The sequence below is a fragment of the Peromyscus eremicus genome, chromosome 1 (genome assembly GCF_949786415.1).
Source record: "Peromyscus eremicus chromosome 1, PerEre_H2_v1, whole genome shotgun sequence".
Lineage (NCBI taxonomy): Eukaryota > Metazoa > Chordata > Mammalia > Rodentia > Cricetidae > Peromyscus > Peromyscus eremicus.
Window position 1 is genome coordinate 187,658,656 of NC_081416.1, and position 27,870 is coordinate 187,686,525.

The 27,870-nt window shown below is 39.7% G+C and overlaps 1 protein-coding gene across 1 annotated transcript; it reads right to left on the reverse strand.

Moving 5' to 3' along the window:
* Positions 1–13,764: 13,764 nt before the first annotated feature.
* On the reverse strand, positions 13,765–27,326 carry LOC131903512 (zinc finger protein 420-like). Its single transcript, XM_059254113.1, has 5 exons — positions 27,192–27,326; positions 16,103–16,229; positions 14,887–15,059; positions 14,131–14,805; positions 13,765–14,049 (listed from the first exon to the last, which is right to left on the reverse strand). Exons 1-5 carry the CDS (start codon positions 27,324–27,326, stop codon positions 13,765–13,767), a joined length of 1,395 nt encoding a protein of 464 aa, XP_059110096.1.
* Between the last annotated feature and the right edge of the window lie 544 nt (positions 27,327–27,870).

Sequence of the window (27,870 nt, forward strand, 5' to 3'; positions counted from 1 at the left end):
ATGAGGTTTGCAGACAAATGGATGGATCTAGAAAAAAATCATCCTGAGTGAGGTATCCCAGACTCAGAAAGACAAACATGGTATGTACTCACTCATAGCAGGATACTAGATGTGGAACAAGGATGACTGGACTGCTACTCACATCACCAGGGAGGCTACCTGGAAAACAGGACCCCAAGAAAGACACGGGGATCGCCCAAAAACAGAGAAATGGAATGAGATCTACATGAACAGCTTGGACATGAGTGGGGGTAGTGAAGGGCGAGGGTCGAGGGAAAGAGAGCTTGGGGGAGCAGGAGATCCCAGCTGGATCAACAACAGAGAAGTAGAACAAGGAATAGAAGACCATGGTAAATGAAGACCACATGAGAACAGGAAGAAGCAAAGTGCTAGAGAGGCCCACAGAAATCCACAAAGATACCCCCACAACAGACTGCTGACCATGGTCGAGAGACAGCCCGAACTGACCTTCTCTGGTGATGGGATGACCAAACATCCTAATTGTCGTGCTAGAAACACCATCTAACTACTGAGGGATCTAGATGCAGAGATCCATGGCTAGGCCCGGGGTGGGTCTCTGGGAGTCCGATTAGCGAGAATGAGGAGGGTTTATATGAGCGAGAATTGTTGAGACCAAGGTTGGATAAAGCACAGGGACAAATAGCCAGAGGAACGGAAACACATGAACTATGAACCAATGGCTGAGGGGTCACCAACTGGATCAGGCCCTCTGAATGGGTGACATAGTTGATTGGCTTGATCTGTTTGGGAGGCATTCAGGCAGTGGGACCGGGTCCTGTGCTCATTGCATGAGTTGGCTGTTTGTAACCTAGGGCCTATGCAGGGTTGCTTGGCTCGGCCTGGGAGGAGTGGACCGGACCTGCCTGGAATGAGTCTACCAGGTTGATCTCAGTCCTCAGGGGAGGCTTTGCCCTGGATGAGGTGGGAATGGGGGGTGTACTGGGGGAAGGTGAGGGGGGCCGGAGGGGGGAGAACAAGGGAATAAAAAATAAAAGATTAAAAAAAATGACATTCACCAAATGCTTTCAATTTGACAAATCCTTTAATTAGTGCTCAGATTGATGACATCAAAGCAAATACAACCCACAAGAAAACACAAAAATGCTCCAATAAAGACTCATCATTTATTCACTTTCAAAATCTTCATACTAGAGCTAAACCTTAACATAGAAAGAAGGTGATAAACTGTAAAGAGAGAAGCTGTCAATGTTGTTGCAGCCTTTTCTGATGGAAATGTTGAAAGTCATAAAGTCTGCCGAGCTGCTTGACCCAGATTCAGCAAAGCTGAGCCACAGAATGGCCACCATGCCATATTAGGCTTTGATCTTCATGTGTGGCATGCTTTGGGGGGGGCATTCTTATTTGAGCAAATTTGGGATATTACTCTGATGGGAAATTTCTTAGGAATCATTTATGACTTCCTCCAGAAGTACTGCTTCTAAGATTCCCCAGGAAAGGCTTGAGCATAATACCACTGTTACTTTTAGGGAGATGTCATCATCTACTTGAAGGTCTTCCTAATGTCTTGGGGATTGTGATGCACATAAAGAAGGCAGAGATCTCATGTTGAGATCTGAGATATTCTTGAAACATCTGCCCCTGTAATTACTCAGGAATATGAAAGTCAGAGAAAAACATGAACAAACGATGAATGTACCTAGATTTTTCCTGCCTGGCCCACGGTCAGGACAAATCTCTCTCACCGCCAAAACCCATCCGCTCAGACCCAACCAAGTAAACACACAGAGACTTATATTACTTACAAACTGTATGGCCATGGCAGGTTTCTTGTTATCTAGTTCTTATATCTTAAATTAACCCATTTCTATTAATCTTTAAGTTGCCACATAGCTTGTAGCTTACCGGTGTCTTAACATGTTGCTTCTAATCACATCGGGTGGCAGCATCTTTCTGACTCAGCCTTCCACTTCCCAGAATCCTCTTCTCTCTTTGTCCCACCTATACTTCCTGCCTGGCCTCTGATCAATCATTGTTTTATTTATTAACTAATCAAAGCAACACAGTTAACATACAGAACATCCCACTGCAGATGATAATATTATCATTGTAAAGATGGCAATTCCATGAAGTTCAGCCTAGGAGTAATTACTGTGTATCAGTTTCCTCTGAGATTAAACACTTTCATCTTGTAGGATGATCCTTAATACAGGATATCTAAAGCTTCATAAAGGAATAGGATATCCCAAGGCAGTAGTTCTCAATCTTCCTATGTTGTGACAATTTGAAAATGTTCCTCTAGTTGTAGTTTCCCTCAACTGTAAAATTAATCTTGTTATACTATTTAACTGTAATTTTGCTACTGATACAAATCATAATGTAAATATCTGATATGCAGGGTATCTGATATGTAATCCCAAAGGGGTCCTGACACAAGAGTTGACTGCCATTTTTTCAGGGAAGGTGAAATACCGCAATATGCAGAGAATATCCAGAAACTCACAGACAACTTCATAGCTCCAGGAAGTCACAGAAACTGGAAAGATTCATCAGTGCCCTCCTTCCTCAAGCATATATAATCAGTAAGGACTTCTGAATCTGTCAGACAAGTTCACATGCACAGAAGATGCTCAGACAAGGCAAGGAGCAGACACTATGCAAGTTGCCTGGACCAGACAAGAGAAGAAGACAAGCTGCCTGGACGGGGCAGTGAGTGGCTTTAGAGACACTTCCAATCTTCCTTAAGCTGCCTCCAAGCTGTGCAGTGATTTCCCAGGTTTCTCTATTCATTAGGCTTCTCCTTGACAGGGTGATACAGCTGTCTCTGAGTCCTTTGTGATTTTATAACTAACTTCTCACCACTAGTTGGAAGGTCACCCCAATAAAACTCTTTGGTCCACTTAGCATTAGAAGATGACTCAGTGCAGGCAGGGTGGTGGTGGCACACGCCTTTAATCCCAGCACTCGGGAGGCAGAGCCAGGTGGATCTCTGTGAGTTCAAGGCCAGCCTGGGCTACCAAGTGAGTTCCAGGTAAGACGCAAAGCTACACAGAGAAACCCTGTCTCAAAAAACCAAAAAAAAAAAAAAAAAGAAGTTGACTCAGTGCTTTAGAGTACTGTGTGCTCTTTCAGAAGACTCACTTTGTAGTTCCAGCACCCTCACATGTGCACTCAACCTGTAACCTACTTCCTGGATGTCTAATGCCCTCTTCTCGCCTCTGCTAGCACTAGGATCACACACGATAATCAGATATACATGCAGGAAAAAGCATCCCCCAAAGAGAAAACAAACAGAACCTCATTGGTTCACCAAGATAAACATTGTTTGTTCCCATTTTTGGTTTTCTTTGGTTTCTTATTTGCCATTAGTAGATGTTTCTTAGTGTTTCCACAGGAATAGTGTGACACATCAGTGCTGTAATTAGGTAGCAGAGTAGTTTTCTTTCTTTCATTTACTCATTGTTTTGAGAACACTACACTGATTTCAAAAGTTCTTTCTCTAATTCTCACTCCCACAGCAGTGTTTGATCTCTTTTCCTCACATTATGTCAACATTAGTTATCATTTCTATTCCTCATGACTGTCATTGATGCTAGGGCATCATGGAGGCTTAAAGGAATCATAGTCTGCTTTACCTGATAGATATGCATTTCATTTGTTTTGGTTTTAGTCTGGGTTTGTAATTGTTTGTTAATTTGTTTTATTTTACTTTTATATTTTTTACATATAATTTTGAATTTATTACATAATTATAACTTTTCTCCTCTCACTTTCTTCTCTACAAATTCTCCCATACACCTCTATGCTTGCACTTAAATTCATGGCATCTTTTTATTAATTTTTATTGTATTCATATATGTCTATTTATGCACATCCATTATCATAACTAATTTAGTGAGTCTATATTATGTTGCTTGTATATGTGTTTTCAACATTGACCATTTGGTATTGAATAACCAGTTTGTGTGCTCCTCCTAGGGAGAGACTGTACTCCTGCACCCAGAGCCCCCCACCTGCCTGTAATTCTCTTTGTAGGGTTGAGGCATTTGGGGCTTTTCCCCATTCACTTTGTCATGTCCATTGTTCTTGTCTTTATCCAGCTCACATTTGAGATGCTATGTTGGTGAGATTTTATACACAAAGCTTCTGGCATTGCTAGGTGGGATGGTTATTCTTGGTTGTCAACTTGACTACATCTAGAATGAACTAGAATCCAGAAATGGAGGGCATACCTGAGAGACATTATTTTTGCTTATTTTTAAGTGACTGTCCACTTCTAGTTGGAACTTTCACATAGGTAGACAAATGTCATTAAGCCACACCTTGAGGCTGAAGGACACACTCATTTGATCAGGATAGAGAGAGTAGAATATGTACCTTTAATCTGGGCCACATCCTCTGCTGAAATCATATAAAAGGATATGGAAATAGGAATCATTTTGCTGTCTGCCTGTTTGTTGGCTAATTTTCTAGCTAGTGTATCCATTCCTTCTCTTGCATTGGAACCTACTTCCTTGGGTTTGCAACATATACTCAACACCAGCTGAGACAGCGATCCTTTGGGATTAAGCAATTATTGGGTTTTTGAACTTTGTCTTACAGCTAGCCATTGTTGGTTTGACTGGAAAGCAGCCTGTAAGTTATTCCATTAAATCCCCAACACACACACACACACACACACACACACACACACACACACACACACACGCATTGATTCTATAAATTCTGTTGTATTACAGAATTTTGTCTCATACACCAAGAGAAACAATCTCACAACAAACTCCCTGGTCTTCTAAGTCTTACAATTTTTATGTCCTCCACTTCATGAATGAAGCTTGAGTTTTAGATGCAGGAGTGTTTTAAAGATGTATCCAGTTTGCCTGGCTCCACAACTCTGCATTTTGATTACTTGTGAATTTTTGTAGTGTTCTGTGTTGAAAAGAGAATGTTCCTTGATGAAGGCTGAAAACTAATATATCTGTGGGTACAAAGAACATGTTTAGTTATTTCTTAGAGATTATGATGGTTCGGTAAAGTTGTAGTTGTTTCTTTCCACCAAGATTCATGTCTTTGGCCAGGCATTGTCACACGTCTTTACTCATAGCACTCAGGAGACAGAGGCAGGCATATCTCTCTGAGTTCGAGGCCAGCCTGGTAACAGATGGAGATCCAGGATAGGCCCCAAGTTTCACAGAGAAACCCTGTCTCAAAAAAAAAAAGATTCATGTCTGCATCAGCACCAGTCCTATTATCATGTCTGGAAAATTACCCAAGGTACCTGCACAGCCTACTTGATTGAAATGAGTTATCAACTGGATTCCTTGTTTACTGCCCTTAAAGATGTTTATGATATTAAATTTGAAACACTTATTGACATAGATGAATTTCTGGCCTGGTGGTGGTGCACACCTTTAATCCCAGCATTCAGGAGGCAGAGCCAGGCAGATCTTGTGAGTTCAAGGCCAGCCTCTTGTACAGAGGAAGATCCAGGACAGACACCAAAACTTCACAGAGAAACCCTGTCTCAAAAAATACCAAAAAAAGAAGAAATAAGTAAATTTCCAGCTGAAGATAACATACCAAATTTCAACAACATGAAATAAATATGTACACAGAACACCAGAACCAAAGTGACTGAAGGAGGTATAAAATGCCACCTTGAAAACAACCACCTGATCAGATTGACTGGATTCTATCAGAACTCCAGAGAAAAACTATCTAGTCTTCAACTCCAGCAAAGACCACAGAAGGACATAGTATTACCTCAGTAAACAGGAAATGCATTGCAAGCAACTTCCGAAATTCAGGAAATGACAGAGACAGTTGCCTGCCTGGACAGTGATCTAAACGTCCTCTGTAATGTTGAGGTGTCCATCTTCAGTCAACAGGCCTAGAGTTTGTAGTTGCTTTTTCATGTGTCCTGTAGAATATTTGGGAGTCTTCTCAGCAAAGCAGGAACCTAAAGAACCATTTCGCTCAATTTTAGCAAATTCAGTAGTCATTTTCATACGGGTCCTGTATGTTCAATTTATACAACATATGGTCATGAGTCCAGGGAAGACCAGCCTTTTTTTTTTAATTTTTATTTTGCCATACAATTCAGTTCTACATATCTGCCACAGATTCCCTTGTTCTCCCCCCTCCGGCCCCCCCATTCCCATCTCCTCCAGGGCAAAGCCTTCCCTGCAGACTGAAATTAACCTGGTAGACTCAGTCCAGGTAGGTCCGGTCCACTCCTCCCAGGCCGAGCCAAGCAACCCTGCATAGGCCCTAGGTTACAAACAGCCAACTCATGCAATGAGCACAGGACCCGGTCCCACTGCCTGAATGCCTCCCAAACAGATCAAGCCAATCAACTATGTCACCCATTCAGAGGGCCTGATCCAGTTGGTGACCCCTCAGCCATTGGTTCATAGTTCATGTGTTTCCGTTCCTCTGGCTATTTGTCCCTGTGCTTTATCCAACCTTGGTCTCAACAATTCTCGCTCATATAAACCCTCCTCATTCTCGCTAATCGGACTCCCAGAGACCCACCCCGGGCCTAGCCATGGATCTCTGCATCTAGATCCCTCAGTAGTTAGATGGTGTTTCTAGCACGACAATTAGGATGTTTGGTCATCCCATCACCAGAGAAGGTCAGTTCGGGCTGTCTCTCGACCATGGTCAGCAGTCTGTTGTGGGGGTATCTTTGTGGATTTCTGTGGGCCTCTCTAGCACTTTGCTTCTTCCTGTTCTCATGTGGTCTTCATTTACCATGGTCTTCTATTCCTTGTTCTACTTCTCTGTTGTTGATCCAGCTGGGATCTCCTGCTCCCCCAAGCTCTCTTTCCCTCGACCCTCGCCCTTCACTACCCCCACTCATGTCCAAGCTGTTCATGTAGATCTCATTCCATTTCTCTGTTTTTGGGCGATCCCCGTGTCTTTCTTGGGGTCCTGTTTTCCAGGTAGCCTCCCTGGTGATGTGAGTAGCAGTCCAGTCATCCTTGTTCCACATCTAGTATCCTGCTATGAGTGAGTACATACCATGTTTGTCTTTCTGAGTCTGGGATACCTCACTCAGGATGATTTTTTTCTAGATCCATCCATTTGTCTGCAAACCTCATGATGTCATTGTTTTTCTCTGCTGAGCAGTATTCCATTGTGGATATGTACCACATTTTGTTTATCCATTCTTCAGTTGAAGGGCATCTAGGTTGTTTCCATGTTCTGGCTATTACAAACAATGCTGATATGAACATAGCTGAACAAGTACTCTTGTGGTGTGATTGAGCATTCCTTGAGTATATGCCCAAGAGTGGTATAGCTGGATCTTGGGGGAGATGAATTCCCAATTTTCTAAGAAAGCGCCATATTGATTTCCATAGTGGTTGTACAAGCTTGCATTCCCACCAGCAGTGGAGGAGAGTTCCCCAAGCTCCACATCCTCTCCAGCATAAGGTGTCTTCAGTGTTTTTGATCTTAGCCATTCTGACAGGCATAAGGTGGTATCTCATAGTTGTTTTGATTTGCATTTCCCTGATGATTAGGGATGTTGAGCAATTCCTGAAATGTCTTTCAGCCATTTGAGTTTCCTCTGTTGAGAATTCTCTGTTTAGTTCTATAGCCCATTTCTTAATTGGACTGTTGGGCTTTTTGATGTCTAATTGCTTGAGTTCCTTATATATTCTGGATATCAGTCCTCTGTCAGATGTGGGGTTGGTGAAGATCTTTTCCCATTCTGTAGGCTGTTGCTTTGCCTTGTTGACCTTATCCTTTGCTCTACAAAAGCTTCTCAGTTTCGAGAGGTCCCATTGATTGATTGTTTCTCTCAGTGTCTGTGCTACTGGTGTTATATTTAGAAAGTGATCTCCTATGCCAATGCGTTCAAGACTACTTCCTACTTTCTCTTCTAGCAGGTTCAGAGTAGCTGGATTTATGTTGAGGTCCTTGATTCACTTGGACTTAAGTTTTGTGCACGGTGATAGATGTGGATCTATTTGCAGCCTTCTACATGTTGATATCCAGTTTTGCCAGCACCATTTGTTGAAGATGCTTTCTTTTTTCCATTGTGCACTTTTGGCTTCTTTGTCAAAAATTATATGTTCATAGGTGTGCGGATTAATGTCAGGGTCTTCAATTCGATTCCATTGGTCCACATGTCGGTTTTTATGCTAGTACCAAGCTGTTTTTATTACTGTAGCTCTATAGTAGAGCTTGAAGTCAGGGATCGTGATGCCTCCAGAGGTTGTGTTATTGTACAGGATTCTTTTGGCTATACCGGGTTTTTTGTTTTTCCATATGAAGTTGAGTATTATTCTTTCCAGGTCTGTGAAGAATTGTGTTGGTATTTTGATGGGGATTGCATTGAATTTGTAGATTGCTTTTGGTAAGATTGCCATTTTTACTATGTTAATCCTGCCTATCCATGAGCATGGGAGATCTTTCCATTTTCTGACATCTTCTTCAATCTCTTTTTTCAGGGACTTAAAGTTCTTGTCACATAGGTCCTTCACTTGCTTGGTTAGTGTTACCCCAAGGTATTTTATGTCATTTGTGGCTATTGTAAAGGGTGATGTATCTCTCATTTCCTTCTCAGCTTCTTTGTCCGTTGTATATAGGAGGGCTACTGATGTTTTTGAGTTGATCTTGTATCCTGCTATGTTGCTGAAGGTGTTTATAAGCTGTATCAGTTCCTTGGTGGAATGTTTGGGGTCGCTCAAGTATACTATCATGTCATCTGCAAATAGGGAAAGATTGACTTCTTCCTTTCCAATTTGTATCCCCTTAATCTCCTTTGTTGTCTTATTGCTCTGGCTAGAACTTCAAGTAGTATATTGAATAAGTATGGGGAGAGCAGACAGCCTTGCCTCGTTCCTGATTTTAGTGGAATTGCTTTGAGTTTCTCTCCATTTAATTTGATGTTGGCTGTTGGCTTGCTGTAAATTGCCTTTGTTATGTTTAGGAATGTTCCCTGTATTCCTGATCGCTCCAAGACCTTTATCATGAAGGGGTGTTGGATTTTGTCAAATGCCTTTTCTGCATCTAGTGAGATGATCATGTGTGTTTTTTTCTTTAATTTTGTTTATGTGGTGTATTACATTGACGGACTTTAGTAGTGGAACCACCCTTGCATCCCTGGAATGAAGCCTACTTGATCATGGTGGATAATTGTTTTGATGTGTTCTTGGTGTCTGTTTGACAGTATTTTATTGAATATATTTGCGTCGATGTTCATGAGGGAGATCGGTCTGTAGTTCTCTTTCTTTGTTGTATCCTTGTTTGGTTTAGGAATCAGGGTAATTGTAGCCTCATAGAAGGAGTTTGGTAATGTTCCTTCTGTTTCTATTGTGTGGAACAATTTAGAGAGTATTGGTATTAACTCTTCTTTGAAGATCTAGTAGAATTCTGCACTGAAACCATCTGGTCCTGGGCTATTTGTGGTTGGGAGACTTTTAATGACTGTTTCTATTTCGTTAGGGGTTATTGGACTATTTAAATAGTTCATCTGGTCTTGATTTAACTTAGGTATGTGGTACCTATCCAGAAAATTATCCATTTCTTTTAGGTTTTCCAGTTTTGTGGAATAGAGGTTTTTGAAGTATGACCTGATGATTCTCTGGATTTCCTCAATGTCTGTTGTTATGTCCCCCTTTTCATTTCTGATTTTGTTGATTTGGATGCTCTCTCTCTGTCTTTTGGTTAGTTTGGATAAGGGCTTGTCTATCTTGTTGATTTTCTCAAAGAACCAACTCTTTGTTTCATTAATTTTTTGTATTGTTCTCTTTGTTTCTATTTTATTGATTTCAGCTCTCACTTTGATAATTTCCTGGCATCTATTTTTCCTGGGAGACTTTGCTTCTTCTTGTTCTAGAGCTTTCAGGTGTGCTGTTAAGTCACTAGTGTGAGATTTCTCCAACTTATTTATGTGGGCATTTAGTGCTATGAATTTCCCTCTTAGCACTGCTTTCATAGTGTCCCGTAGGTTTGGATATGTGGTGTCTTCATTTTCATTGATCTCTAGGAAGTCTTTAATTTCTTTATTTCTTCCTTAACCCATTATTCAGTTTCCATGAGATTGTAGGTTTTCTGTAGTTTTTGTTGTTGTTGAAGTCTAACTTTAGACCATGGTGGTCTGATAGAACACAGGAGGTTATTCCAATTGTTTTGTATCTGTTGAGATTTGTTTTGTGGCCAAGTATGTGGTCGATTTTAGAGAAGGTTCCATGGGGTGCTGAGAAGAAGGTATATTCTTTTTTGTTAGGATGGAATGTTCTGTAGATATCGATTAAGTCCATTTGAGTCATGACATCAGTTAAGTCCTTTGTTTCTCTGTTAAGTTTCAATTTGGGAGATCTGTCCTCTGGTGAAAGTGGGGTGTGGAAGTCTCCCACTATTAATGTGTGGGGTTTTATAAGTGATTTAAGCTTTAGTAATGTTTCTTTTACATATGTGGGTGCCCTTGTATTTGAGGCATAAATGTTCAGAATTGAAACATCGTGGTGGATCTTTCCTGTGATGAGTATGTAATGCCCTTCTTGATCTCTTTTGATTGATTTTAGTTTGAAGTCTATTTTTCTGGATATCAGGATGGCTACACCCACTTGTTTCTTAAGACCGTTTGATTGGAAAGTCTTTTCCCAGCCTTTTATTTTCAGGTAGTGTCTATCTTTGAATTTGAGGTGTGTTTCTTGTATGCAGCAGAAAGATGGGTCCTGCTTTCGTATCCATTCTGTAAGCCTATGTCTTTTTATAGGTGAATTAAGTCCATTGATATTGAGGGATATTAATGACCAGTGATTGTTCATTCCTGTTATTTTTTGGTGTTAATGTGTTTGTACTTCTCTTCATTGGGGTTTACTGCTGTGGCTTTATCTATTGCCTGTGTTTTCGAGGGTGTATCTGACTTCCTTAGGTTGGAATTTTCCTTCTAGTGCTTTCTGTATGGCTGAGTTTGTGGATAAGTATTGTTTAAGTCTGGCTTTGTCTTGGAATGTCTTGTTCTCTCCATCTATGATGATTGAAAGTTTTGCTGGGTATATTAGTCTAGGCTGGCATCCATGGTCTCTTAGTGTCTACATTACATCTGTCCAGGTCCTTCTGGCTTTCGAAGTCTCCATTGAGAAATCGGGTGTTATTCTGATGGATTTGCCTTTCTAAGTCACTTGGCCTTTTTCCTTTGCTGCTCTTAATATTCTTTCTTTATTCTGTATGTTTAATTGTTTAATTATTACGTGGCAAGGGGACTTTTTTGTGGGGTCTAGTCTGTTTGGTGTTCTATAGGCTTCTTTTATCTTCATAGGCATTTCCTTCTTTAAGTTGGGAAAGTTTTCTTCTATGATCTTGTTGAATACATTTGCTGTGCCCTTGAGTTGGTATGCTTCTCCTTCTTCTACCCCTATTATTCGTAGGTTTGGTCTTTTCATGATGTCCCAAATTTCTTGGACATTTTGGTTCATGACTTTGTTGGCTTTAGTGTTTTCTTTGACTGATGAATCTATTTCTTCTACTGTATCTTCCACACCAGAGATCCTCTCTTTCATCTCTTGCATTCTGTTGGTTATACTTGCATCTGAAGTTCCCGATCATTTAATCAAATTTTCTATTTCCAGCATTCCCTCTGTTTGTGTCTTCTTCATTTTTTCTATTTCCCTTTTCAGGTCTTGGACTGTTTCCTTCATTTGTTTCATTGCTTTTTCTTGATTTTCTTTCAGTACTTTATTGTTTTCATCCAGGACTTTATTGATTTCTTCTAATCTGTTTGCCCTTTCCTCTAGTTGTTTACAGTGTTCTTCCCATTTTTTGTCTTTTCCTCTACACAAGCCTCTACCTTCTTCATGATGTCATTCATAAGGCTGTTTTCTTCTGCTTCTTCCAATTTTAGATGTTCAGGTCTAGATTTGGAGGAGAGCTAGGTTCTGGTGGTACTGTATTGCTCTTCATTTTGTTGTATGTATTTCTGCCTTGACATCTGCCCATCTCCTTGTGGTTTGTTCTTGGTCTTATCCGCACACTTGGTTCAGACAGAGCTGACAGATTCAGGAAGTCTCTCTCTCTTGTCCAGATGGGAGCTCTCTTGTCCAAATGGGAAGTCCCGGGCAGGATGGGAGCTCTTGTCCAGACAGGAAGTCTGGGGCAGGATGGGCGCTCTTGTCCAGAAGGGAAGTCCAGGGCAGTATGGGCAATCTTGTCCAGAAGGGAAGTCTGGGGCAGGATGGGAACTCTAGTCTCTCTCTCTCTCTCTCTCTCTCTCTCTCTCTCTCTCTCTCTCTCTCTCCCAGAAGGGAAGTCCAGGGCAAGATGGGAGCTGGGGGCCAGTCTCTAAGTCTCAGGAAGTGGCTGGGGGCTCGGGCAGATGGGCGTGGGGGCAGGGCGTGGAGATTGCAGGGTCTGCCTGGGGTCTTGGAGAAGAGGATTCTTCCCGGTGTGGCTAGAATGGAACCTGCTTGGTGGCCAGAACATGGGGCCAAGTTGGGCAAGACTTCCCCGGAGTGCTGGTGCCCAGGGATGGGGTCTGGCCCGAGCCAGGGCACTCACCCGTGGTCCAGAATGGAAGTCTGGGGCAGGATCAGTGAATGTCATTTTTAATGAACAACAAGAAATATGGATTATATACTGTATAATGTGGAATACATTTATGTCGTTTCTCAGAAGTATGACTTTTGTGATGTACAGCCATTGTCATATTTCTCATGTTCTACATAACATATTTATTATTATTATTATTATTATTATTATTATTATTATTATTATTATTACTAAGACAGGGTCTTTGTATTCCTGGCAGTCCTGGAACTATTTTGACCAGGATGACCTCATGACCTTAGACTCACAGAAATCTTCTTGCTGCTGCTTCCTGAGTGCTAGGATTGAAAGCTGGGCATTATTTTCAATTTTTAGATGTAGGGCAAGATAAATGTTTTTATTACAGCAATTCCTTGGCAGTGGAGATATGGTTTAGTGGGTAAGAGCACTGTTTGCTCATCCAGAGGACCAGGAATCAATTTTCAACACACACAATAGCTCACAACTGTTTTCATCCACAGCTTCAGGGAATCTGATGCCCTCTACAGGCCTACACAGGCATCAGACAAACATGGAGTGCACAGAAAATTTTGTAGGCAAAAGTTTCCATACACATAAAGAACAATTCACGCAGTTACTGTTGTAGACTTTTATTTCAGTATAAACTCTGATATTTTATAATATTTAAAACTTCAATAAGCTCTTTCATAAGTTTCTTATCTTTTTGTTTCTATTATGTATACTTGTGCCTTTTAAGTAGAGAACACCATATAAATACATGTCACATGGTTCACAATGGTATTTTTCAGTCCTGTATGAACTGTTCGATGTCTTCTAGTACTGAAAAGTGGATATAGGATATGCCATAGTCTTTGCATTAGTGAAGTTTCTCTCCAGTATGAATTTCCTCATGTGCTCTAAGATATTAGCCGCTAGTGAAAGACTTGTCACATTCCTTACACATGTAAAATCTCTCTCCAGTGTGTGCTCTCTGATGTGTTCTAAGATTTGACATGTAGGTAAAGAGTTTGTCACATTCAATGCATTTTTATGGTTTCACTCCAGTATGAAGTTTTTGATGTTGTCTAAAAAATGAGCATGTAGTAAAAGATTTGTCACATTTCCTACATTTGTAAAAGTTTCTCTCTAGTATGTAGCTTATGACGTCCTCTAAGATTTGAATGAGCAGATAAACATTTGCCACATTTCTTACATCTGTAAGGTTTCTCTCCAGTATGAACCCTCTGGTGTTTTTTAAGATGTGAGTACTGGATAAAGGATATGTCACATTACATGTCTCATCCCAGTGTGGACCCTCTGATGTCTTCTAAGATTTTCAGAACTTCTAAAGTATTTATCACATTTCTCACAACTGTAAGGTCTCTCTCCTGTATGTATTCTCTGATGTCTCTTCAAATGTGAACCCTGAGTAAAGGACATGTCACATTCTCCACATTTGTAAGGTTTCTCTCCGGTATGAATTATTTGATGTTGTTTAAGATTTGAGCGCCTAGTAAAATATTTGTTACATTCCCTACATTTGTAAAGTTTCTCTCCAGAATGTAGTTTCTGATGCCTTTCAAGAGTTGAACATGTAGAGAAAGATATGCCGTATTCCTTACATCTGTAAGATCTCTCTCTAGTATGAACACTTTGATGTGTTTTAAGTTGTGAGTTTTGGTTAAAGGACTTTTTGCATTCCATACATTTGTAAGGTTTCTCCCCAGTGTGAATTCTCTGATGTCTTCTAAGATTTGAGCAACAGGAAAAGGATTTGTCACATTCCTTACATCTGTAAGGCCTTTCTCTGGTATGAACCCTCTGGTGTCTTTTAAGATGTGAGTACTGGATAAAGGACATATCACATTCCATGCATTTGTAAGGTCTCTCCCCAGTGTGGACCCTCTGATGACTTCTAAGATTTTCAGAACTTGTAAAGTATTTATCACATTTCTTACAACTATAAGGTCTCTCTCCTGTATGTATTCTCTGATGTCTTTTCAATTGTGAACCCTGAGTAAAGGACACGTCACATTCTCCACATTTGTAAGGTTTTTCTCCAGTATGAATTCTTTGATGTCTTTTCAAATGTGAACCCTGAGTAAAGGACATGTCACATTCTCCACATTTGTAAGGTTTCTCTCCAGTATGAATTCTTTGATGTCTTTTCAAATGTGAAGCCTGAGTAAAGGACATGTCACATTCTCCACATTTGTAAGGTTTCTCTCCAGTATGAATTTTCTGGTGTTTTTTAAGATATGAGCACCTAGTGAAAGATTTGTTACATTCCCTACATTTGTAAAGTTTCTCTCCAGTATGTAGTTTCTGATGCCTTACCAGAGTTGAATGTGTAGAGAAAGATATGCCACAATCCTTACATCTGTAAGATCTCTCTCTAGTATGAACCCTTTGATGTGTTTTAAGTTGTGAGTTTTGGGTAAAGGACTTGTCACATTCCATACATTTGTAAGGTTTCTCCCCAGTGTGAATTCTCTGATGTATTCTAAGATTTGAGCAATGGGAAGACTCCTTTTCAGTCTTCACATGTTGATGGACAGGATCATATTTGCAATAGTTCCCTGAAAATGAGTACATCTCAGATTAGCAGGGCTTCTATTAAACTTTTGATAAATGATGGTCGACATCAGATTTCTCTTATGATAAGTCAACCAGCAACCACTTAGACACTTTTCTTTCACTGTATTTCAATGTATTCTCACAAAACAGCCAAACAGCCTTCAAGGGTCTATGATTACTAATAAATGACTGGTCTTTATCAAAAATGTCTAATGGCACAAGATGGATCAGGAAACCTTGGAATCAGTAATTAGCTTTGTGACAGCTTATGACTGTGGGACTGTGGGACAAGGAAAACCTCAGTTACATCTAATAGTTCCTACAGGCAGGTTGCATCCTGGGGCCATAAAACTACAGTAAGTTAATGATCAGCAATCCTTTCAAGTGGAATTGAGTATCACAAAACCATTTTCACCTCTTGCTTTCTCTGTCACTTGAAGCCTTCAAGGTTGTCCTGCTAATACTCTAACCCACCATAGTTGTGGATACTCTCTGTTCTCCACGTTCCTGGGCATTCTCATTTGCTCTGGACAGGTGTCCAGGTCTATCTTTCATTAACCACATGTTCTGTGATGTAGCCCATGACCCATGCTAGAATTTTCAGAAAGAATACAGAATTCTAACATAGTACTGTGCTTAGTACATGAAGAAAACACAAAGTAGAGGAATCTGGGAATGATTTCCAATGGCTCTTTCCCATCAGAATCTTTAGCATATAAATATGCTAAAGTACTTCTCAATTTGCACATCTTGAGCTTTTCCCACAATTAAAACTATGTGAGGTAGAGTGATGTAATTGGAGCTTAAAAAATGGGTATAAATATTATATGATACTAAATTTCTGAATGCATTGTGGAATCAAATTATAGGCGCATGACTCTTCTAACATGCAAAATAGAAAGAAATATTAAATACAGTAGAAAAGTTGTTCTCTACTACCAAAATTTTCCTAGTCTTCTGTTCTTTCTAAGAAAGCTTAAAGGAGAGTTTACAACCTATAAAGCCAGTGTATAAAAAGGATTACTTAGAAGCAAAATGTCCTCACCCACAGAAATCAGGTTCCTGTAATTCTCCAACATCACATCAATGTACAAAGCCCTCTGAGCAGTGTCCAGGCATTCCCACTCCTCTTGGGAGAAGTCCACAGTCACATCCTGGAATGTCAGTGGATCCTGAAACAAAAAAAGTGTTAGACCACATGCTTGCAGACAGAGTGTTTTCCTGGATATAAGTAGACTTGAAAAAAAGGAGGGATGTAGACGATGAAGACAATTACACAATCAGATGATTTCAATATAGACACATCATATGATGGATTTTCTAACTCTGTGGAAACAGGATGACACAATAGGCTCACATACAATATATACAAAACAACACACATTTAAGGTCTGGACATGGATGTCTATCTATTATGGATGCTGTGTTTATGTCCCACAGGATCACAGTGTACATGTCTCAGAATGAAAATTCATGATGAGGAAATGTGCTTTAATTGCTGTACCTGTAGATCATAGTAAGAACCTGCCACTCAATATTAAACCACATATACATGAACACCTAATTTTTGACAAAGAGGCTAAAACTGTACAATGGAAAAAAGAAAGCATCTTCAACAAATGGTGCTGGCATAACTGGATGTCAAAAAGTAGAAGATTGCAAATAAATCCATATCAATCACCATGCACCAAGTTTAAGTCCAAGTGGATCCAAGATCCCAACATAAATCCAATTATTCTGACCTTGATAGAAGAGAAAGTAGGAAGTAGTCTTGATGGCATTGGCACTGGATATCACTTCCTAAATGCACAGACACTGAGAGCGACAATTAATGAATGGGACCACCTGAAACTGAGAAGCAAATGACACAGTCCATAAGACAAAACAAGAGCCTACAGAATGGGAAAAGGTCTTCACCAACCCCACATCTGACAGAGGCCTGATATCCAGAATATATAAAGAACTCAAGAAACTACACATCAAAATACCTAACGGTCCAATTAAAAAAATGGGCTATAGAGCTAAACAGAATTCTCAACAGAAGAAGCTCAAATGGATAAACGATATTTAAAGAATTGCTCAACACCCTTAGTCATCAGGGAAATGCAAATCAAAACAAATCTGAGATACCATCTTATGCCTGTTCAGAATGGCTAAGATTAAAAACACTGAAGACAGCTTATGTTGGAGAGGATGTAGAGCAAGGGGAATACTCCCACACTGTTGTTGGGAATGCAAACTTGTACAGACACTTTGGAAATCAGTATGGTGGTTCCTCAGAAAATTGGGAATCATTCTTCCTCAAGACCCAGCTATACCATTCCTGGGTATATACCCAAAGAATGCTCAATCATACCACTAGGACACATGCTCAACTATGTTCATAGCAGCATTATTTGTAATAGCCAGAACCTGGAAACAACCTACATGCCCTTCAACTGAAGAATGGATAAAGAAAATATGGTACAATAAACAATGGAGTACTACTCAGCAAAGAAAAACAATAACATCATGAGGTTTGCAGGCAAATGAATGGAACAAGAAAAAAGTCATCCTTAGTGAGGTATCCCAGGCTCAGAATGACAAACATGGTATGTACTCACTCATAAGTAGATACTAGATGTAAAGCAAAGGCTAACCAGACTGAATCTCATAGCTCCAGGGAGGCTAGCTAGTAAAGAGGACCCTAGGAAAGACACTGGGATCACCCAGCAATGGAGAAATGGATGATATCTACATGAGCAAACTGGGGGTGAGGGAGTGTAATGGAGGGCAAGGGTCAGGGGAAAGAGAGCTTAGGGGAGTGGGAGGTCCTAGTTGGATCAGGAACAGAATGGGAGAACAAGGAAAGAGATACCACGATGAAGGAAGACACCATGGGAATAGAAAGAATCAGAGTGCTGGAGAGTTCCCCAGGAATCCACAAAGATGACTTCACTATAGTCTACTGGCAATGGTCGAGAGGGTGCCTTAGCTGACCTACTCTGGTGATTGGATGGCTGAACACCCTAACTGCCATGATAGAACTCTCATCTAGTTTCTGATGGAAGCAGATGCAGAAATCCATGGCCAAGCCCCAGGCAGAGATCCATGAGCCCAGTCAATGAGAGAGAGGAGGGATCATAAGAGCAAGAGACATTGAGACCATGACTGGAAAAAATACAGAGGCAACCAGTCAAACTAGTGGAAACACATGAACTGTGATCCAATAGCTGAGGAACCCCCGTAGAACTGGACTAGGTTCTGGATAAGTGAGACAATTGTTTAGCTTAAACTGCTTAGGGGGCTCCCAGGCAGTTACTCGGGAACCTGTCCTCAGTGCATGAGCTGGCTTTTTGGAACCTAGAGCCTATGCTGAGACACTTTGCTCAGCCTTGGTGCAGGGAGGAGGGGATTGGACCTGCCTCAACTGAATGTATCAGGCTCTGCTGACTGCCCAGGGAGGACCTTGCCTTGGAGGAAAAGGGAATAGGGGGTGGGTTGGAGAAGGAAGGCTGTGGAGTGAAAGGAAGGAGGAAAGGAAAATCTGTGATTGATATGTAAATCGAATAGAAAATCTCTTAATAAAAAGTAAAATAAAATAAATTTTAGGAAATAAAAAAAGAGAAAAAGAAACTGCCACTCAATCAATTCTATGAATTCCCTGGCCTTTCATGGTTATATACTAACGTGGTCAGTTTGTATGTTTATATTCTAGGTCCAATGCCATTCCATTAATGTGCAAAGTGGTAGATATGGAAGGTAGAATTTATGGTTGATTAGATAAGCAAAGAATTTTCATTTTTCCACAATAACAACAAGTGTAATAACATTGCATACTGTCATTTTTAACATTGACATGCAAAAACAGGTAATATATGGGATTATTTTATAAGCATTTTGATCCACTACCAAGCAGGTAGAAAAATCTGCATCAACCTCATTTGATATAATCTAAAATTTCCATAATACATTATGAATATTCTAACATAGGCAAATCAACAATTTCAGAAGTTTTGAAGGCTACAAAAATTGAGGAAAGTCTTGTTACAGGATAGTTGTTTACACTGCGTGAGAAATACCTTCACTTTTCAGTGCTTTTCAAATGTAATAATGCTCAGATCAGTTCAGGAGAAAATATGAGAATTTTTGTGCCTGAAATTTGTAGTTTTTAATGTGTTCCTTTTTAGTAGTTATCCTGTACTGTCTAACAGATTTTAGGTTAGCAGTGTTTATGATTCTTCCTTCATTACAAACTGTCAAACTGCATAGTGGTGATATATTCTGTCCGAGTCATGAGTCAAGAACACATGCAAACCTGGCAGTCAGAGCTCATTCCCCAAATCTCTGCTTTAAAACTTTGTAGGTTCAGGGTTGGGGAGTAGAGTCATGACTCTCACAGGAGCTAACTGGGGGAAAGCAATCCTGAGGAATGTTCTTTCAGCATCAAATGTGATGGATTGTGTACATCAATCAGTCAGTGTCCTCAAGACATTATTTCTGATGTATTAGATGTAATACTACCTAATGAGTTCCAGGGAGTAATGGCTACACAGTGGGATCTTGTTTAGGCAATAAAAAAGGAATAAAAATGCTGATCTCAAGCCAGGTGTGGTGGTACATGCCTTTAATCTCAGCACTTGGAGAAGGAGATATGTGTACCTCTGAGTTTGAGGCCAGTATGGACTACAGTGCCACTTCTAGAAGAGACAGGGCTATACAGAGACACCTTGTGTCAAAATACAAAACACAGTAAAAAACCAAAACACTAATCTCTCTAGCTTAGGATGTTCCAACTGAGCATTCTAACCAAGTGAGTGATGTGAGTAGCAATTCTCCTGAGACAAACAGATAGCAGGTGTCAACAAACATGTGCAGACATCATCATTACCATGATATTGAACACCGAAGAGAAATAAAAGTAGACCACTGTGGTAGTTTGAATGTAATTAGGCACCATTGGGAATGGCCCTATTAGGAAGTGAGGCTTTTTGGAGTAGGTATGTCCTTGTTGGAGGAAGTGTGTCACTGTGGGGGTAAGATTGGAGATCTCCTTTGTTTAAGCTTCACTCAATGTGACACTCAGTTGACCTCCTGTTGCCTGGAGATGTAGGACGCTCAGCTAGTACTCCATCTTGTCTGCCTCTATGCTGCCATGATGATAATTGACTGAAATCTGAAACTGTAAGCTGCCACCTCAATTAAATGCTTTCCTTTATAAGAGGTGCCATGGTCTTAGTGTGTCTTCACAGCAATTGCAGTCTTAACAAAGTCAACTACAATCTGAATCTACACTCAAGAACATGACTTTCATGGTAGGATCAAGCCACTTGTACAAGCCTGTTCTGCACTGTCTAGTTTCCTTAAATTTTTAGTATTAGGAACCAAGTATTACTTAGCATTAAAAACCAAGCTTTGTCTCTTAAGTGCACATAGTGCTAAGATATGAAATCTCTCATGTGCTTCTTTATAACCATGATTCAAGGAAGTGGTACAGTTCACACAAATGAAGCCTGCATAACACAGGAGTCCTCACTCACTAATATATACAGATATAGCTCTTATCCTACAACAATTACACAACTAGCAATGTATTTTTCTTCATGTGTTAAAATGGAATTTTTTTCAAAATTATTAGTCATAATTTCATGTGACATTCTTATTCTTGGGGAAAAATAATCTGGGAAGGGCAGAATGGATAAAAATGATGTAAGTGTGCATTTATAAAATTACATTGTATACCTGTAGTCATAAATACAGCATGTTACAGTCATTTAAAAAGAGAATGATAAGAGATTATGATAGAGGACCCAGAAAGAAAGAAAATTTAAAAAGCTAAGGTACTTATTTGACAAAGGAGGCAAAAAGATGCAGCACAAAAATGTAGACATTTAACAAATGGTGTTGGTAAAACTGAACACAGCAGTAGAATGGAATTGGATACTTAGGTTTCATTTATACAAAGTCCATTCAAAGTGGATCAAAAAATCTTATTTCAAATCAGAAACACATAGACAACTACAAAACGTAGAGAAGATCCATCAGGATATTGGGATAGGCAAGGCCTATTGATTAGGAAGAACACCAACAACAGTGGAAGTGAAACAATGGGACTACATGAATAGAAAAAGTTTCTCGTTGGAAACCGTCAGCACAGCACACAGACACCCAAGTGATGGAAGAGAATCTGTGCCAGTGACATTGTTGACAGGGGCTCATACCTAGAATTTACCAAGATTTACAGAAATTAAATACCAAGGAAATTATGCTGCCATTTATAGATGCACAAAAGAGCTGAATAGACATTTTTTAAAGACAAATACACAAATGGCCAATAAATATTGCAAAAGAGTTCAGAATCCCTAAGAAAATGCCATCATGGAATCCCAAATTAAAACTGCTTTGAAATATCACCTCACCCCAGGCTGAGAACAGCTGTCATCAACTAACCAGAAAACAAATGTTAGGCAAGGTGAGGAGAGAAAGGAAGCCTTATTCACTGTGGTTGAGGTTGTGTGAAAATTATACACTCAGTGTGGTAATGAGTTTCAAGATTATTAAAAAAATGAAGATAGAACTAATGTATGACCCAACAATGTCATTCCTGGAAACATAATTTGTAAACTCCACACCTCACTACAGAGATGTTTACACTGCACATTCTCTGCTACTGCCTTCAATATGTCAAAGTATTAGAATTAACCTAATTATATGAAGACTGTACACATACATAATGGAATACCATTCAGCTGAAGAGAAAAATGCAGGAAAATGGTTAGACATAGAATGTGTAATATTAAGTTAGGTCACACAGTGACAGAAAGAAGAAATCACATTTTCCTCACATGGAGAAACTGGCCAATAATATGTGTCTATGAGTAACAAAATGCACAGGGGCTTAGCAGAACAGGAAAAAAGAGATCAAGAAAAGTTAAATAACAGGGTTGAGGTAGGACTGAATGCAGATAATGTTCAACAGTTGTGAAAAATTATATAAACTAAGTAATTTTCAAGCTGTGGTTTTCCCAAAGTAATTTTTCTTTTTTTCTGATGGATAAGTTGATAAAAATATATTCAATAACAAAAATATAAGACTCCAGAGCTTATGTCCCCAACAAATATTCTAGCTGAATAAAATTGCAATATTTGTACAGTACTTATACAGTAATTGAGTCCAGTTAATTTTAGTGTGTGAGTGTGTGTGTGTGTGTGTATGTGTGTGTGTGTTGTTTATTTGCAACAATTGTCATAATAAAATTTAAAATATTGTCAGTAGCAGAAAATTAAAGGTTTTGCAATATCTGAACATATAACATTTCTAGAAAAGTAGGCATGACCACTGACATGGAAAATACATACTGGAGAATCAGCCATTTCTTTCTGTTTCTTTTCTCTGATGTTCTCTTTCAGGAACAAGGAATAGATGACTTTCTGACCTTTCATATAAGGGGTCAAAAAAAAGAAAAAATTAATACTGAAAGCTGTAGCACAAATTATAGTTGGTCTTATTAATAAAACCGAAAGTCTGATTTCAGGGGGAAAGCTGAAAGATCAGAGAAGCAACACAGCCAGCTGCTAGTTCTTAAACCTGTAAGATTCTCCAACTGAAAGAGTGCTGAGCTCCTGTCTCCTTCGACCTTATATTCCTTTCCCTGGCCAGCCTTATGACATCTTATCCCAAAAAGGTATGTGTACCTCCGCAGCACTGGGAACAAAGACATGAGATGCCAATTGCTGGGATTAGAGGAGTGTGCCATCACTGCCTGGCTCTGTTTCTCTTTTAAACTGGATCAGTCATGTGTAGCCCAGGGTGACCTTGAATTTGCAGAGATCTGTCTGCCTCTGCCTCCGGAGTTCTGGGATTAAAGGTGTGTGCCACCACTGCCTGGACTCTGACTAACTAGTGGCTGGCTTTGTTTGCCCTCTGATCTTCAGGCAAGCTTTATTTGTAAGAGCATACACAAACTACCACCACAGTAACCTGTTAGAAAACAATGTCAAACCACAGGAAAAAACCCAAGAAACAATCTATGACCAGGTATCCAGACAATTATCACAAATCCAGAAGAGAGTGGAATGATATTCAAGCTTGAAGAGAAAATCGCTGTCAACCGTATTTTTGCATCAAGAAAAAAAAATTATCTTAAAATTGATAGAGACATAAGTGCATTTGAAGATAGCCTTGAGATAACACAATTGATTTCACTAAAGCACCTTTGCTGACAATAACTAGAGGTAAAATTTATACAGGGGTATCAGAAGAATTATCCATGTAAATACAGAAAATAATAATTCTATGTGGTGACTACATAAATACAGGAGAACTTGGAAGTAATCATCCATGGACAAGACAGCAAATCACCAATTTTCACACAGAAGGAAGAAAAATATGTTGCAAGATTCTTAACATTGTCTTATAATAAAAAACCTGAAACAAAATATTGGGGTAAAGGCTGAAAGATCAGAGAAGCAGAGCAAGCCACAGCCATGACCTCTTACCTCACCAGCTCCTCAGCCTGAAAGAACTCAGCCAAGAGGCCTCAAGCTGAATGAGCTTCCTCAGCTGCAAAGGTCTCAGCCCAAATGCCTTTAGTTCCTGTCTCCTCAAGCCTTATATACCTTTCTCTGCCCAGCCATCACTTCCTGGGATTAAAGGGTGTGTGCTTCCCAGTACTGGGATTAAAGGTGTGTGCCACCACTGCCTGGCTCTGTTTTCTCTCCTACGATGAGTCAATCTAATGTAGTCCAGGGTGGCTTTGAACTCACAGAGATCCAGATGGATCTCTGCCTCCCGACGCCTAGGACTACGGTGTGTGCCACCACTATGTGACCTCTATGTCTAATCTAGTAGCTTGTTCTGTCCTCTTATCTTCAGGCAAATTTTATTAGAGTACAAAACACATCACCACATAAACGCTACCAATAATCTAACCCACCAACAATATAAAAGAAATCTGAGTGAACGATAATGCCATGATCAAAAATCTAGCCGTTCTGGAAGTTGATATGGAGACTACTCAATTAAACAAATCCAGAAGTTAAATAAACCTAGCACTGTACTGCTCTCACCACTAGATGGTGGTCTTGGCATTTTACTAACTGAAGAACAAGTTTGTCTTCTGTGACTCATAATAAGCTGATTTGACTCAGACTCACCCCAACACACAGACACACACACAGACACACACACAGACACACACACAGACACACACACACTAACCCCACCCATTCCTGGTGGGTGCAGAGACTCTTGTTGTGCCAAAAGTAGAAAGTAAGTAAGGTATGTGATTCCTGGCAAAAAAAATGTCAGTTACACCTTCCATCTATGGTTCCAGAAACAATGAGGAAGCAGAAAAGGAGGAAAGGGAGTAAGAAGGGAGTGAGAAGGAAGGGCTAAGACATGCCATTCTCTAGACTCCACACAGCTGTTGTAATCAGTAACCAACAGCAGCTGTACTGACCTGCATTGACCTCACACTAGACCACAGACGAGGAAAGGGAAAGGCTCACAGAGCCCACTCTTTACCTTTCAAATGTTGGCTATAGATAGAGTGTAGGAGAAGAATCTCTGCCTTTAGCTGTAGTCCTCTCCTGAGCCAACCAGACTCCGACACGTAGCTCCAAACCCACAGTCTCAGAGATGGCCCTGGATAATCTCAGGGGATCACAAGCAAAATTAATAGAGATGAACACTCTAGAGAAATTGGTTGGAATTATGGACCACGAAAGCAGACAGGTAGGAGGTGAGAGTGGGCAGTGTTTGATGTGTGTATGCTCAGACACACACAGAGTGTGTGTATATGTACACATTTGTATGTGAGCATAAAACAGGTATTATTTTTTAAAAAAAATCCTGGTTTTTGAATCAGGGTTTCTCTGTGTAACACTGGCAGTCATGAAACTTCAGGTTGAAGTAAATTCCCAGAGATCTGCTTACCTCTGTCTTGGGTGTGTTGCGATGAATGGTGTGTACCACCCTGCCCTTCTCTGAAATTTATCATAAATGACCAAAACAGTCTGTACATTCCTTTTCATTGTATAATTATCTGGTATTTTTGTTTTGTTTTGGTTTTGGTTTTTTGAGACTGGGTTTGTCTGAGTAATAGTCTTGGCTGTACTAGAATTCCCTTTATAGAAAAGGATGATCTGGAACTCACTGAGATTGACCTACCTCTGCTCTGGCATGCTGGGATTAAAGGAGTGTGCCACCACACCCTGCACATTATCTGGTTTAATATCAGGTAAAACTAAGAGTCAAGGGGAATCTCCTCTTTTGTGAGTCAAGAAGATTTTGTTTGTTTGTGTGTGTTATGGGTTGCTTATTTTGTTTTGTTTTGAAGAAGGGTTTTATGTTATAGTCTTGTCTGTCATGGAATATGAACACTAGGCTATCTTTGAACTCATAGAGATATGTCTGCCTCCGGTGTGCTGGTATTAAAGGTGTGTGCCACTGTTAAGAAATATTTCAAGCTGGGTGGTGGTGATGCATGCCATTAAACCCAGCACTCAGGAGGCTGAGGCAGGCAGATCTCTGTGAGTTCAAGGCCAGCCTGGTCTACAAAGTGAGCTCCAGGAAAGGTGCAAAGCTACACAGAGAAACTCTGTCTCGGAAAAAAAAAAAAAAGAAGTATTTCAAGTAACTTTGATGTTAGTTTTTCTCTGGAGTTCTGATGGAATCCTGTCAGTCTGTTCAAGGGGTAGTTTTAGAGGTGGCATTTTATACCTGCTTCAGTCACATTGCTACTGATGTTCTGATTACATATCTATTTACTTATTATTTCATGTTGTTTAAATTTGGTGTGTTATATTCATCTATTTCAATTAGAGTTTCCAATTTGTGTAACGAAAGTCTTTAATGTCAGGTAACAAGAGATCCAATTGTTCACTCATTCCTATCATTTTGGCTGTGCAGTTACCTTGTATAATTGTCAAGACGTGATAATAGGACAGGTGGTGGTAGCAAACAGCTTTAATCTCAGCACTCAGGAGGCAAAGACAGACACATCTCTGTGATTTCAAGACCAGCCTGGTCTACAGAGTGAATTCCAGGTCAACAAAACCCACACCTCTCTCATTAAACTTAAGACCACTTCACAAAAGAGAACAATGACAGGTAAAGAAAAACTGTCTACATTATTGGTCTACAACAAACAATTACCATTTTAGTAAACCATCATAATCCTTAACAAATAACTAAACATTTTTCTTTGTACCCACAGGCAATCTTAGCTTTCACCCCTCATCAGGGAAACTTCTTTTTTGAACAGATATCACTACAAAAATCCACAATGAATACAAATGCAGTGTTATGGAGACTGGGCCAATGGATGCATCTGTAAAACACTCCTGAAGAGGAGATACAATGATTAAAAGAGGCTGAGGACCTGGGAGTTTGTGGTGAGATTGTGTCTACTAGTGTATTAGTCATGGTTCTCTAGTGAAACTGAACTTACGGAATGAATATATATATATATATATATATATATATATATATATATATATACACATACATATATATGTATATATATATATATGGTGGGAATTTTTTGTAATGACTTACAAGCTGCTGTCCAGCTGATCCACCAATGGCTGGTTATAAAGGAAAGTCCAAAAATCCAGCAGTTGCTTAGTCCACATGGCTGGATGTCTTGGCTCTTTTTCAGTATATGATGGAATCCCAAAGAAGTAGGCTCCAATGCCAGTGAAGGAATGGATGTACTAGCAAAAAAATGAGCCAACAAATGGGCAGTGAGCAAAACGATGCCTCTTTCCAGGTCTTCATACAGTCTTCCAGCAGAAGGTGTGGCCTACCTTCTCTATTCTATTCAAAGGTGTTGGTCCTTCAGACTCAAGATGTGGATTAATGAATGGCATTTGTCTTCCTGTCTGAAATTGCAGACTAAATGTAGATTCATTCATTTCCAAACAAGCAAAAATAATGTCTCTCAGATATGCCCTCCGTTTCTGGATTCTAGTTCATTTCAGATGTAGTAAACTTGATAACCAAGAATAACCATCACACCTAGCAATATCAGAAGGTATGTTTATATAATCTCACCAATATGACATCCCAAATGTGGGCTGGACAAAACCAAGAACAATGGACATTCCAAAGTAGTTAGGGAATTAGCCACAGGATGAGACTAGGGACTTACTGGACCTACTGTGAGTGAGACATCAGCCAGAACTCCATTAATCACCTGGCCTCCATAAGCCCCTACTTTAACTGGAGTGCCACCATGTTTCTTGGGATACCCTGGAATCAGCTTCAATTCAGAACCAGCTGACATAGAAACGTAGGATGTAGATATGATAGGATGAAAGGGTAGGTTATTGAATCTACTTTTAAAGAGCAACAACTTGTTTAAAATATTTTACATTGCTATAGATTATAGTTTATTGATACAAAATTAAAGTTAATTTTGTTATATTTTAATGTGTATTTCTACTCTTATCTAAGGTATGTTTGTGCAGCTCATTTAAAATTGTAATGGATAATTAAGAAATAGGTATTAATAATTCGTCTTCTATGATAGTCAAATTTTAGTCATGTTAGTTAAGTTTTCTAGGTATACATAGATATAATTCAATTAGATAGGTAATTTTCAAACACTTTAAAGACCTACAGAATATAGCATTTAAAATATTTTAAAAACTTTGACTTTCTGGCAGTGAGACACGTCTGCTCCTGGCAGTAACAATTTAATTCAAAGACAAAGATGGCACTCTATAATGAGTTTCTCTTTTTCTTGGCAAAAATTGCCATTGGGACTAGAGGCTGCCCTTTTCTGGACTGCTGACAGTGTGTTGTAAAGACTGGACATACATTTTTGT

Bases quoted from the DNA above. Each gene is read 5' to 3' on its own strand.
- LOC131903512 (XM_059254113.1), bottom strand. From the start codon at position 27,326: ATGTCAGCTGGTTCTGAATTGAAGCTGATTCCAGGGTATCCCAAGAAA. The intron at 16,230-27,191 runs GTAAGTCCCTAG...TTTTTGTTTCAG, and splicing joins TCTCACTCACAGTAGGTCCA to GATCCACTGACATTCCAGGA. The intron at 14,050-14,130 runs GTTCATACTAGA...GAAAGGCATCAG, and splicing joins AACTTAAAACACATCAAAGT to AAACTACATTCTGGAGAGAA.